The 13,232-nt window shown below is 41.8% G+C and overlaps 1 protein-coding gene across 2 annotated transcripts; it reads left to right on the forward strand.

Annotated features, from left to right (window-relative positions):
* Positions 1-2,833: 2,833 nt before the first annotated feature.
* On the forward strand, positions 2,834-12,221 carry TXNDC9 (thioredoxin domain containing 9). 2 transcript variants are annotated; one of them, XM_015422541.1, is made up of 5 exons: positions 2,834-3,030; positions 8,633-8,829; positions 10,240-10,358; positions 11,283-11,537; positions 12,051-12,221. In XM_015422541.1, exons 2-5 carry the CDS (start codon positions 8,641-8,643, stop codon positions 12,166-12,168), a joined length of 681 nt encoding a protein of 226 aa, XP_015278027.1. In that variant the 5' UTR covers positions 2,834-3,030; positions 8,633-8,640; the 3' UTR covers positions 12,169-12,221. The 2 variants fall into 2 exon arrangements, with proteins under 2 accessions (XP_015278027.1, XP_015278026.1); XM_015422540.1 differs by having other exon boundaries at positions 2,839-3,030; positions 8,607-8,829; positions 12,051-12,219.
* The last annotated feature ends 1,011 nt before the right edge of the window (positions 12,222-13,232 follow it).

Genomic DNA, 13,232 nt, shown 5'->3' on the forward strand with positions numbered 1-13,232 from the left:
GATTTTTGTGGTGCAAGTTGTGGCCGTGGATGTGCTATGTGATTTGATGGTGTGTTTGGGGTGACCCAATTGAAAAACCCTGAGTATCCATGAGGATCCTGCTTTGGAACCATGTTTTTGTAGAATGGTGTCGCCATGGAGCTGTGGACATATGACTTCTGTGGTGCATTCTGTGGTGCTCACAAGGCCCCACAGCTTAGAGGGAGCACTGATCCCACCATTCGCTTTTGTGGAACTAGAGCCCACTTCTTCAGATACATGTGATGTTCAATGGGATGCCGATAGCATTAGTGGGCTGGCTCTAATCCATGTAAGCCTATGGTGGAAGCTTGTTAAAGTCTTTAAGATGGTATGAGACTTCATTTTTATTTTTATTAGCAGAAATTATGAAACTGCTGTAAGATAAAATGATGGGGTGCATGAAGTAAATGGAAATTAATCAGTCAGTGAAAGTGAAAAGGCACCCACCAATGTATTTCATCCTGGTGCCTTTTTCCTCAGATAATCGGCCAATCCTGGCTTTCCTTCACTTCACTGGAGGTGCTTCAAAAGAACCCAGGAGGCATCAGCTTTGATGTGCAGTAGCAGGAAGTGCCTATTCCAAAACAGCTGCCTCTATCCTTGGTTGATGTTTGGCTTGAAACCTCCCAATATTTTGTGACAGGCAATCAGCACCCATGGCTGCCATTCTGTGGTGGTGCCCACAGGCTCAACAGCGTTGGGGATCCTTATCTATAATTTCTCTCCTCTGCTCTACAGCTATCAGTTGCTCTTTCCATTGTAACACACTGACTCTTCTCACCACAGTGATAATCTTTAGGTTATGATGGGCCTTGCATTACCTTGAAGATAAAAGACAGCACTAACCCTAATGTAATACAGAAGAACAAAAGAGATTTTTAACCTTTAGGAAAGTTTAAACTCAAATTCAGTTTTCATAAAGATGAGCGGATAGTAAAAGAGAGCAGAAGAGAGTCAGTGCGAGCTAGAAACTACACTGCTGGAGTGGGATCTGGGAAACCCAGCCTCAAATCCCCTCTGCCATGGAAGCTTGCTGGGTGCCTTTGGGCCAGTCACATACCTACCTACCTCGTAGGGTTGTTGTGTGTTTAAAATGGAGGAGAGGAAAATTATGTAAACCAGTTCTCCCTATTGGGGAGAAAGGCTGGTATAAAAGAAGTCCTGGAAAGCCCTGACAGCCCTGGAAACTTTTGTACAAGTATTACTGACAGGTCTTTAAAAATACATTATCATAGTGATGCAGGATTTATCATAATTATGTCATCTTACATTACATGCACACTCCCTTCTTTAGTGCAAAAGCATTTGTAGTCATTTCTTCCCCACCTAATTCACTCATGGGGTTGCTTAGGTTTCAATCCTAAAAATACTTTTTTGGGGATATGTGTTATGTGCTATCAACTAGATTCTGACTTATGGCTACCCTACGAATCAACGACCTCCAAAATGTCCCATTGGTAACAGCCTTGCTCAAGTCTTTCAAATGAAGGACGTGGCTCCCTCTACTGAGTCATTCCTGGGAGTCCTCCTAAATAAAACTCTTTATGAGTAGACTTTTTAAGGTTGCTCCCTTAATGCAAGCCCATGAAGCAGCATAGATGTTAAACTAGTTTATTCAATTAATAACAATACCAAACTGAGGCTGTAGCCTTTGATGGAGTTAGAAGGCTGCAACTCTGTATAGGATTGCACGGTTAAATATGGGTGTAAAATTCCATTAGCGTCATATGTGTGCTTAATTTCATACCCACTCCCAACAGATAAATGCTGTAAAGATGCTTGCAGTATATTTCTTCAGGTCATACCTAAACTAGACTGCAAGTAATTTAACATAAAATTTATCATCATAAGAAGATCCAGAATAGTCCACTGTATTTATTGTAAGGTATGCCAGTTAATCTAGATAAACTACCCAACTCTATATGTGTGTATAGAATTCCAACCTTAATTGCTGAGACTTAAAAGAACTGTTTTAGCAGAACGATTAATCAGAGGACCCACAGACTGAAGTTGCAATCTTAAAAAACAACACCACTTTCCTGGGAGTAAGCCCCCATCGAATGAAATGGGACTTACTTAGCATCATGCTTCCTAACACCCCCATCATAAGCATGTTTACTTAAAAGTAAATCCCACGATCGATTGGATTTTCTTCCTAATAAATCAAATTTTTGGACAGAACGAAAGGCATTAGCCCTTTGTTTTGAACACGCAGCGCAGTGCACTGTGGGCTTTGTAGTTTCTGGGAGAGGTTACGCCACGAGAATCACGACCGAGTGACGGCAGCTGTCACAGCGGCTACAGCCACTCACCATCTCCGTCTTTATTGGTATTTCGGGTCTACCACCAGTGAACTGGTTTTCCATCCTAAATCCCAATGCCAAGCGTACAGAGCTTTGACCATAGATGTGCCACAGGGTAGACAGAGCGGCGCCAGTCTGTGCCATAGAGAATCATAGCGTTCAGGTTTTTGCCGAACTTTCCGGTCGTTTTCGGAGACGCACTGCGTTCTGGCGTGCCGTCAACTCGCAGCCGACTCAAGGCGATCCCAGCAGCAAGGGGTCTTCCAAGGCGACTGAAACGCTGAGGTGGTTTGCCACTGCCTTCCTCTTCAGAGGCCACTATATAGCGTACCATGTAAAAAAAAAAAAATGCGATGTTCTACGCTTGAGCCGAATCACTATCCGTACAGTCCTCCAGGCCCCCCTACAGTCACTATGGCTACGAACCGTCACCGCACGGGACGGGCAGGAAGCAGGTGAAATATTCCTGTGCGTCGCATGCGCAGTAAAGGCCTCTGACGACTAACGCCTGTGTCAAAAGTGTAATGACTTTTTTGTTACGTCACACCCGCTGAGACTCAGACGGAGGGTCCTGGTTGGTGGGAGAGTCCAGTGTTCTTCTATCAGACAGATGCGGGGCTCTCGGCCTGCCTCGGTGAAAGAAGCCGGGGGCGATACTAGCGACTGAAGGGAGCTTCTTGCGCCCTCCGCTTCGGCTTCTCTCGCAGTGAGTATCCGACATTAGCGGCGGGGGCGGCACGGAGGGAAGGATTCGGCCCGCGGGCGGTGAGATTCGGGAACCGTTTTCCTTCTCTGAGCTTCTCGGTGCGGTGGTCATGGTGGCAGGGCTTGAATTCTCAGGTAGAAATGCAGCACCTGTAAATTTTCCCTGTATCACCCACGGTAGATGCTCGGGGGGGAGAGGGGGGCACAGGGCCCTTGCAAGTCACACTACTGGGGCGTTGTCGTGTCTCAAGTGGTCAGCTGTCTAGAGATCGTGCATTTCTACTGTGGCTAATATTGTCGATTGCTTTTTAACATTACTTTAAGCCCGTTGACTTTAATAAACTTGGGAGGGTGCAGCGGTGCTTAGGTTGGCAGTGCTAAATCAACTAATATTTCTTTAAGAACATAAGAACATAAGAGATGCCAATGTTGGATCAGGCCAAAGGCCCATCCAGTCCAACACTCTGTATCACAGTGGCCAGAAATACCAGTGCCATCAGGAGGTCCACCAGTGGGGCCAGGACATTAGAAGCCCTCCCACTGTTGACCCCCCCCAAGCACCAAGATGACAGAGCATCACTTGCCCCAGAGTCCCTATCTATACCTTGTGGCTAATAGCCACTGATGGACCTCTGCTCCATATGCTTATCTAATTCCCTTTTGAAGCCGTCCATGCTTGTAGCCACCACCACTTCCTGTGGCAGTGAATTCCAAGTGTTAATCACTCTTTGGGTGAAGAAGGACGTCCTGTGTTCCAACCCTTTTATCATTCGAGTTGCTCTTTTCTGCACTTTTTCCAAAGCTATAATATCCTTTTTAAGGTGTGGTGACCAGAATTGCACACAGTATTCCAGATGAGGTCGCACCATTGATTTATATAGCGGCATTATGATATTGGCTGATCTGTTTACAATACCCTTCCTAATAATCCCCAGCATAGCATTGGCCTTCTTTATTGCAGTCACACACTGTCTCGACATTTTCAGTGAGTTATCTACTACAACTCCAAGATCTCTCTCTTGATCAGTCTCTGCCAGTTCAGACCCCATCAATGTGTATTTATATTTAGGATTTTTGGCTCCAATGTGCATCACCTTGCACTTGGCCACATTGAACCCCATTTGCCATGTTGACGCCCACTCGCCCATCTTTGACAGATCCCTTTGGAGTGCCTCACAATCCTCACTGGTTTTCACCACCCTGAACAACTTCGTATCATCCGCAAATTTAGCTTACTCCCAACTCCACATCATTAATGAACAAGTTAAAAAGCAGTGGACCAAGTACTGATCCCTGCGGTACCCCACTGCTTCCCCCCGTCCACTGAGAGAACTGCCCATTTATACTCACTCTCTGTTTTCTATTAATTAGCCAGTTTTTGATCCATAAAAGGACTTGTCCTTTTATCCCATGATTTTTGAGCTTACTTAGGAGCCTTTGATGAGGAACTTTATCAAAAGCTTTCTGGAAGTCAAGGTAAACAATATCTATTGGATCTCACTTGTCCACATGTTTGTTCACCCCCTCAAAGAACATTAACAGGTTAGTGAGACAAGATCTTCCCTTACAGAACCCATGTTGAGTCTGCCTCAATAGGTTTTGTTCATCTATGTGCCTACTAATTCTTTCCTTAATAATGGTTTCCACCAATTTACCCAGTATCGACGTCAGACTGACTGGCCTGTAATTTCCCGGATCTCCTCTGGAACCCTTTTTAAAGATGGGAGTGACATTAGCTACCTTCCAGGAATGGAGGCTGATTTTAAGGAGAGATTACATATTTTTATCAGGAGATCCACAAGTTCACAATTGAGTTCTTTCAGAACTCTCGGATGTATGCCATCTCGCAGTGTTCTTATGTTCTTATGTAACAGTCAGTCCATGGATGGGTTCTGTAAACATAAGAAGCCTGAATTCCACTTTAGTCATTGTGTTACAAAGTTATAGCGGATAACGTCCAAGTTCCTTTCTTCCAAGAAGGAATGCATTCATGAGGCTACCAGAAAATTTAAAAAGCAGTTCTAGACACAGCTTCTGACAACAATGTTGAGTGGGAGAGAACTCATCCCCAGATAGCACAACTGATCAGTCAGGAGAAAATAGATACCACAGTGAAAACGGCAAAATCTGTATTAGGGATTACAAGAAGTAGGGACCCGTGATACGGGGGTAATTCCTTTCCTCATTTTAATTACCCCCCATTGCCAGCCTCCCTTCCAGCTGGCCATCTCTGGAGCCTTCTGCTCTGCTCCTTCTTCCTTCAAGGCAGGAAGGAGGTTCAAGGAGGAAGGGCCCTGGGAGAAGCCATTTTCCCCTGGGAAGTGTTGGAGGGATACTCGCTGCAGAAGCTGGCTCTTGAGGCACTGTCATCCGTGCAGGTGTGTCTCGGCCCAGCATTACTGCAGCGCTTTAAAAACTTGATCAGCCCAGGAGGGACGGAGGAGAGAGAAGAAGGAAGGGTGGCTTGCAAGTGCCTGCTGAGCTGGAAAAAGTACAGAGGAGGGCAACCAAGATTATTAGGAAATTGGAGCACCTTCCCTGTGACGAAAGGCTGAAGAGTCTGGGACTTTTCATTTTAGAAAAGAGATGACTAAGGGGGGACATGATTGAGGTTTATAAAATTATGCATGAGGTGGAGAGAGTGTCAAAGAGAAATTTTTCTCCCTCTCCCAAAATATTAGAACTTGAAAGCATCTAGTGAAGCTGATGGGCAGTAGATTCAGGACAGACAAAAGGATACACTGCTTTACACAGAGAGTGATTAAAATGTGGAATTTTCTGCCAGAGGATATAGTGATAGCCATAGGAATAAACAGCTTTAAAGATTATTTTTTTTTGCAAATTTTCTGCAGTCAGTCGTGTCTGATATGCAAGAATCACTATCTCCTCTGTAGATCTCTTCCTATCTGAGGATCACTGAGGATTTTTAAAATTGAATTTTTATAAATTGACTGTTTTATTCAATGTTGTAACTGCCTGGAGCCCTGTAACCCAGGGGATGGCAGGATATAAATCAAATCAAATAAAAACTTTCAGGTCAATGGGGGGTTCTAGGAGGGGTCCATTATAGAATCCTCAAAACTACTAGGTGCTGCTGGTATATCATTTAGTAAAGAGGCAAACCTATTGGCAAGTACAGTTGGTGAAAGATGCTGAAAATATTCCTTTGCACTTCCTCCTTATAAGGAACAGACCTTTCCCCCTATTATTATTGGTCTATTCCCAGAGACTAGCCTATATATAACCAATTAAATAAATAAAGTAAAATAATTTGTAGTAAAATAAAGCAGTTACATTAATAGAGCTTGTAAAATACAGGGTGATATTAAGTTAAAATATAGCTCTAATAAACCCCCCAGATTAAAACCCACTGAGATAATCCCTAATAAAGAGTAGAATATAAAATATATATTGTTAAAATATAATAATAAAATACTGATAAAAGAGCTAAAATAGCTATAAAATTAAAGCTAACATTCAACAACAGTTACAGTTAAAAATACTGATAACAAAGTAGCTGGGGTCAAGCTAAATAGATAAAACAACTAGAATAGATTTGAATTAACACGTTTGTGCCATACAAACTCAGAACACAACTGCCGCTATAAGGGCAGGTTTATAACAAAATAACAACAAATCAAACCTGTAAAGCAGCATAACACAAACCACAGCCTCTGCCACAACCTAGGTTACATTAAATTAAATAAAATAGAATATTAGAAAGAATAAGATCTAGAAAAGAGAGGGGGGAGACAGAAAAGATGAGAGACAAAACTCCCTCCCAATGATCAGCTCCTGGATAACAGATTAATTAAGCTCTGCTGGGCTAGATGGACTATTGGTGTGATCCAGCAGGACTCTTCATATGTTCCTATTAGGGACGTAGCTTTCTTCAGCGTTATCATTATCTATATATCTAATTCTCAGTAGTTCCCTCTGCATGTGAGTACTTATTTCTGCACATAGGGGGCACACTCTCCCCCAATAGGGTTTTCTACAGACTCAGGAGACTCCATAGGTCTTCAGAAAAATCTTTTAAAAAAAACCCTCAGGGAGGGTTGAATTCCCCCCAGTACCTTTTGAAATGGCATCCTGAGGGATGTACTCCAGGCCTCACTGCGTGGAATGTGAGGGGGGGTAAGCAAAAGCTGGACTGGAGCGCTCAGATTGAGAAGGATTCCTCTTGCAGTATGAATGAATGGCTACACAGCAAGCGGTTTGAAGCCAGGCCGGGGATTAGGGTTGCCCACTCCAGGTAGGGAAATTCCTGGAGATTTTGTGGTGAAGTCTGAGGAGTGCAGAGGTTGGGAAGGGGAGAGGCCTCAGCTGGATATAATCCTACAGAGACCACCCATTTTCTCCAGGGGGACAGATCTCTGTTCTCTGGAGTTCAGTTGTAATTCTGGGGGATCTCCAGGTCCCACTTGGAGGCTGGCAAACCTAGGCCTAGCAGCACCCTCTGGGTGACTTGATACCGCCAGACTTGCATGATTCAACTAGGCCTGGCTGCTTGCTACTGTTCAACAGCAGCCACCCTATGAAAGTCAGTGTAGTATAATGGTCAGAGCTTCAGAGTACGGTTTGCGAGACCCAGCTTTAGATCCCCATCTTGCTGTGGAAGCTCACTGGTTGGTTTTGGACCAATCGCATACTTTTAGCCTAACCTACCTCATAGGGTTGTTGTATGGATAAAAAGGAGGAGAGAATAATGTCAACTACTTTGGTCCCCACTGTGGAGAAAGACCATAGTTTTCCTCAGTAACAGCTGCAGGGGGAAAGGAGACGGAGGGTCAAATAAAAGTAGGTTGGCTGTTGGGTGGGAAGGCGATAGGGATGCCAACTCCAGGTTGGGAAATTCCTGGATATTTGAGGGGTGGGGATTGAGGCGGGGAGGGACTTTAGACAGATATAATGGCATAGACTCCACCCTCCAAAGCAGTCGTATCCTCCAAGGGAACTAATGCTGCCAACCTCCAGGTGAGGGCTGGAGATCTCCTGGAATTACAACTAATCTCCAGATGACAGAGATCAATTTCCCCAGGGAATATGGCTGCTTTGAAGGGTGCAGTTTATGGTATTACACCATACTGAGGTCACTTCCAAGCTCAAACCTCATCCTCCCAAGGCTCCACCCCCATCTCTAGGAATTTTGCAACATGGAGCTGGCAACCCTAAGAGAAACTGATTTCTATATTTGGGCAATCCATTGTAATTCCTGGAGAGTGGCTGCTGCCACGGCTGCTGTGGGAGGGGGCATAAGTGGGAGGTCAGGAGAGTGACAGGGCAGAAAGCGTGATGCGGTGGGGACAGAAAGGAAGTGACAGTCATGGAGCAGACAGAGAGTAAGAAAAGGGGTAGCAGGAAGGCGAAATAGTGTGAGGGAAGTAGGGGGAGGGGGGAAGAAGCAGAGGTGGGGGGATGGAATAGCCGCTACCGCAAGTTTCTTGCGGGTCCCCACTTGTTTATTATGTTATTACATCTCTGAAGGCCCTGTTGATGGATAGGAGACATAAGATTGTACAAATACACTTTTAATACTAGGTCTGGCTTTGACTTTAAGTCACTTTTGTTTTTCAGGTTTATTGTGTTTGCTGCTTATATAGGGGAGAAAATGGCTGCCGATACTTCTGTTGAAATGTTTTCAAACGTTCTGGAGACTCAGATACTTCAGACAACCGAGGCTATAGAACAACAACTTGATGAAAAGATTGAAAAACTTGATCAGATGGATGAAGATGAAATGGAACTCCTAAAGCAAAGAAGACTTGAAGCATTGAAGAAAGCCCAGCAACAGAAACAAGTAACTTTTTTGTAACTGTACAACAGATAAAAGGAGTTTGTATAGCACATTTTCGTATTCAAAATACTTCACATAATTCATCTTAGTGCTCTGTATAATGGTCTGGTAAATCAGACCAGCAGAGTTCTCATGTTGCTGATGGGATGAAGCTGATAGAATAGTCAGCTTGCCTAAGTCAGTTTGTAGTTGAGGTGAGACTCCAAGAAGGGATTTCCCACCTCATACTCATACAGTACAATCCTATATATGCTTTTAATTAAATCCTACTCAATTTATTGGGCTTAAGCCCAAACACCTTTACTTGGGAAAACAACTTTATAAACAGTGTCTGTTTGTATGAGTTATTACTGAACTTCATGTGTATACATGTGTATAGGATTGCTTTTATGCTGTAGTTCTATTCGTAGATAGTTGTTTGTAAGCTCTATGGAATTTAGTGGGGCTTACTGCCAAGTAAACATGCATAGAATCTGGTGGTTGGCCGTTATGCTATACCAGTTTGTTAAAGCCTGTGAATTTGCTTTAAGGCGTTTGGAACTCGAATAATTCTTGGTAAACTGCTCTAGAGTTACTTTTTCAGTGTTTAGTTAGAAATCTAATTTGTTTTCAAGAGTAAGGGTTTAGATCCACAGGAGTTTTTTCACACTCACATGGCATTCCAAAGTCCCCCTGGAAATCCTGTTCCTGGATATGCATTGGTGATGGTAATAGTCTGGGGATTTTTCTTTTAATGATGCCGAGCTCTGGTTCACTTAGGGTAACCTGATCTGAAACTTGAACATGAGTGGTATGAAGTGTACCTCCCAAAGAGTTAAGATATTTCCATGCTACCCAGAATGTGGTAAATATATAGCCCAAGGCAATTACTAGAAGAGTCTGAAAGCAAAATTTCTCACTATAGTTTTTCTCAAAAGGATGGTGTGAAGTACATCCCAGAATAGTCAGGCATCAAATGAGGAAGGTAACATTGGTTATGTCTTCCACCCAATAGTTACTGGGAAAATATGAAAAATTGATATATATTTAGATATAATGGAAGAAATACATGCAGAGTACTTGATAACTGTCCATGCTTTCAGAATGCAACCTTCGTCTGTTAGTTAAAACAATCATTTTCTGTTATCCAATTTAATTTAAACATTTTAATATCATTACTACTGTGTTATAGAATGGGCAAAGGAGTTGATGTTAGAAAACCTCAAGTATTTGCATCTAACTGTTGGCTTTGATCAGTTAATGTATACCTTGCTTTTAATACTATGAAACTAGGAGTTTTCTGATTCAGTGCCAAGTTAGGATTAGGAATTATAGATGAATAAATCATTTATGAGGCAATTATACATGTTTCTGATCTTATATGGCATAATAAATAAGAATGTCATGGTAATAATCCTCTTTTTTCACAATCAGGAATGGCTGTCAAAAGGCCATGGGGAATATAGGGAAATCCCCAGTGAAAGAGATTTTTTTCAAGAAGTGAAAGAGAGTAAAAATGTGGTCTGCCACTTCTATAAAGATACAACTTTCAGGTAAATTTCTTGCAAGATTTGTAGTGCAAAAAGAGTTATTTAAATAAATTAAATACTGAAGGACTTGAGTGCAGAAATTCCATCTGCCTGGATGTGCTAAATCAGTTCTCTAATAATCACGAATCTCTTAATCCAAATATCTTCCCAGCTGTGTGAATGGAAGGGTCCAGTTTGCTGGCAGATCTTTCCCTCATGCTCTGGGAATATAGCGGTCTTGGAGGGCAAAATATGCTCTCTTGGGTCCAGTTCAGTATGCTTAACAGAAAAATGTGCCATTAAATTATTGCACTTTTTCCCTAGGAAGTGTACAAGGCATTAAAGCTACAGCTTTTACAGTGGTTAAGAATGCAAAATAGCAATCGTAGCTATAATATGATATAATATGTCATAAGAGCAACTAGTTGTGTAGTAGATCATTATCTGAAACACTGTGTGTAGCCTAGATGTGGATCATGAATGTTTAAGAGGTAACTTTGTCCTTCAGGTCCACTTCCTGTATGTTTTGTTTATTAGCTTTCTAGATTCAAGGGTAAAGAAAATGATAAGCTTAATGAAAGTACCATTTTACAGGGCTCTTTTTGTAGCAGGAACTCCTTTGCCTATTAGGCCACACACCCCTAATGTAGCCAATCCTCCAAGAGCTTACAGAGCTCTTCTTACAGGAGCTACTGTAAGCTCTTGGAGGATTGGCTACATTAGGGGTGTGTCGCTTAATATGCAAATGAGTACCTGCTACAAAAAGAGCCCTGAGTAGCTTTAAATTATTGCAGTATGACTTCAGCAATCTCTGTACACTGACTTGTAATTCCCTGACAAAGTATAAATATACAGATATGTAAGGAATTTGATCTAAAAAGCAAAATGATTTCTTATCATATTTCTTCATTGCAAAATGTTTGAATTATCTTTGTTTTGTTTATTCAGATGCGTAATATTAGACAAGCATTTAACTACATTGGCAAAAAAGCACATTGAGACCAAGTTTATCAAATTAAATGCTGAAAAATCCCCATTTCTGTGTGAGAGACTTCGCATCAAAGTAATTCCCACACTAGCTCTTGTAAAAGATGGGAAAACCCAGGATTACGTGGTTGGCTTCACTGATCTGGGGAACACAGATGATTTTACCACAGAGACCTTGGAATGGAGATTAGGCTGTACAAAAATAATCAACTACAGGTAAACAAAATACTTTTACATTTTTTAGTTGCCTCTTTTTTTAGTTTCTCTCTCTCTTTTTGGGAGGGGGAGGTAATGAAACACCGCATGGGTTCCTTTGGTTACCTCTGTTATTTTGCTGGAAAACATTTCTTACTCTGAACTCCGCACCGTGTTGTTGAAATAAATCCCCTTTGGAGAAAAAGGCTGTTCCTGCCTTTCTTCTTCATAGAAATGTAATGAGTTGGGGAGGGACATTCCTGGGTAGGTAATGTTCTCTTGGCAGGCCAAACCTGTAACTCATAAAGACTGTGCTCCTCCAGGGCTTCTCTTGGTAGAGACGCACTGATGGAGGAGTCAGGTGTGCCCCTTCTGTTGTGTTGATGACAGGGCTGCCTCTCAGCTTCAAGCAGCCACACTTCAAGAGAAAGTAGTTTTGCCAGACTTGCCCTATAAGCAGTTTCTGAAGACAAGCTGCTGCTGCAGCTTCAAGGATTTTTTTAAAATGCATGTATATTTCTTTTTCCTTTCCAGTGGCAACTTGATGGACCCCCCTTTCCAGAGCCAAAAGAAGTTTGGAACCAGTTTCACAAAGCTGGATAAGAAAATGATCAGAGGAAAGGCATACGATTCAGACTCTGATGAGGATTAGATGACATAATAATTAAAAATATCTGTAAATCATCTTTTCTTTTAAGCGTGATATATTTCTAGGAATGTTTTTATAAAGTTCTTTGTTTTTAGGACATTTGCACATAATGCTCATTTTCGAAACAATTTTGTACAACTCATGAGAAGAAATCGTAAATTTTCTTTCTTTCTTTCTTTCTTTCTTTCTTTCTTTCTTTCTTTCTTTCTTTCTTTCTTTCTTTCTTTCTTTCTTTCTTTGAAGGTCATTTCTAGGCTGAAAAAAAATCTGAGCCTTTTTGAAGTTCTTGGATGGATAACTTTCCGTGTTTGTTAGTTTGAAGTAGTTCTTTGAAATGCATATTAGTACTTTATATCACTTGCCACTGATTGAGGGAGAATGCATCAAGAATGGTTTATTAAGTTATTCCAGATGCAGTGCATTAACAAAATCATTCCTTGTCTCATAGTGCCATGAGCATGGCAGTCTCTAACTTAACTACATGGTATGACATATTTATCAATCTAGCTGCTCTTTAATTGAAATGGCTACAGAATGCATATTTGCATGCGACATCTCAATCAGCAGGTTAATGGCTCATGGCAAAAATTAAATTGAAACATACCTGTAGTTTGGTGAATAGACTATCTCAAAGTCTGAGCCCACCGTCTGCCTCAAAAGGTGCAGAACCAATTTGGTTTTTTAGTGGAGTCGGTCAGCAATATTTTCCTCTTAACTGATACGGATTCTTTTCTGTGTTCATGTAATTCAAAATAAAAATCGTTTGAATTCTAATGCCAAAGTGTCTGTCATCAAAAATAACTATTTTCCTTGAGCTGCTCCATTCCTTAACGCAGCAGTTACCAAACTTTGAGACAGGGCATTCTCGTATTCTGTGAAGGGGGCTGAAGTAGGTTGCATTGCATTCTTCGCCTTAAGCGTCTTGGAACAGAAAGGCCCTATATCATGTTGGTCTCCCATCTCCACTGATAGATCTGAGCACTAACAATTCAGAACTCTACCACTTTACTAGGTATAATTTTTTAAAGAAACGTTGAGTAGGAATTGTGCCGCAGCTTCTCTGCTAG

The sequence above is a fragment of the Gekko japonicus genome, unplaced genomic scaffold (assembly GCF_001447785.1).
Source record: "Gekko japonicus isolate JY-2015 unplaced genomic scaffold, Gekko_japonicus_V1.1 scaffold1396, whole genome shotgun sequence".
NCBI classification, from domain to species: Eukaryota; Metazoa; Chordata; class Lepidosauria; order Squamata; family Gekkonidae; genus Gekko; species Gekko japonicus.

What these genes read in the sequence shown, in the direction of transcription:
- TXNDC9 (XM_015422541.1), top strand. Translation starts at nt 8,641, where the DNA reads ATGGCTGCCGATACTTCTGTTGAAATGTTTTCAAACGTTCTGGAGACT. An exon ending in TATAAAGATACAACTTTCAG is followed by an intron (nt 10,359 to 11,282) that starts GTAAATTTCTTG and finishes TTGTTTATTCAG; the next exon opens with ATGCGTAATATTAGACAAGC. An exon ending in ACAAAAATAATCAACTACAG is followed by an intron (nt 11,538 to 12,050) that starts GTAAACAAAATA and finishes TTTCCTTTCCAG; the next exon opens with TGGCAACTTGATGGACCCCC.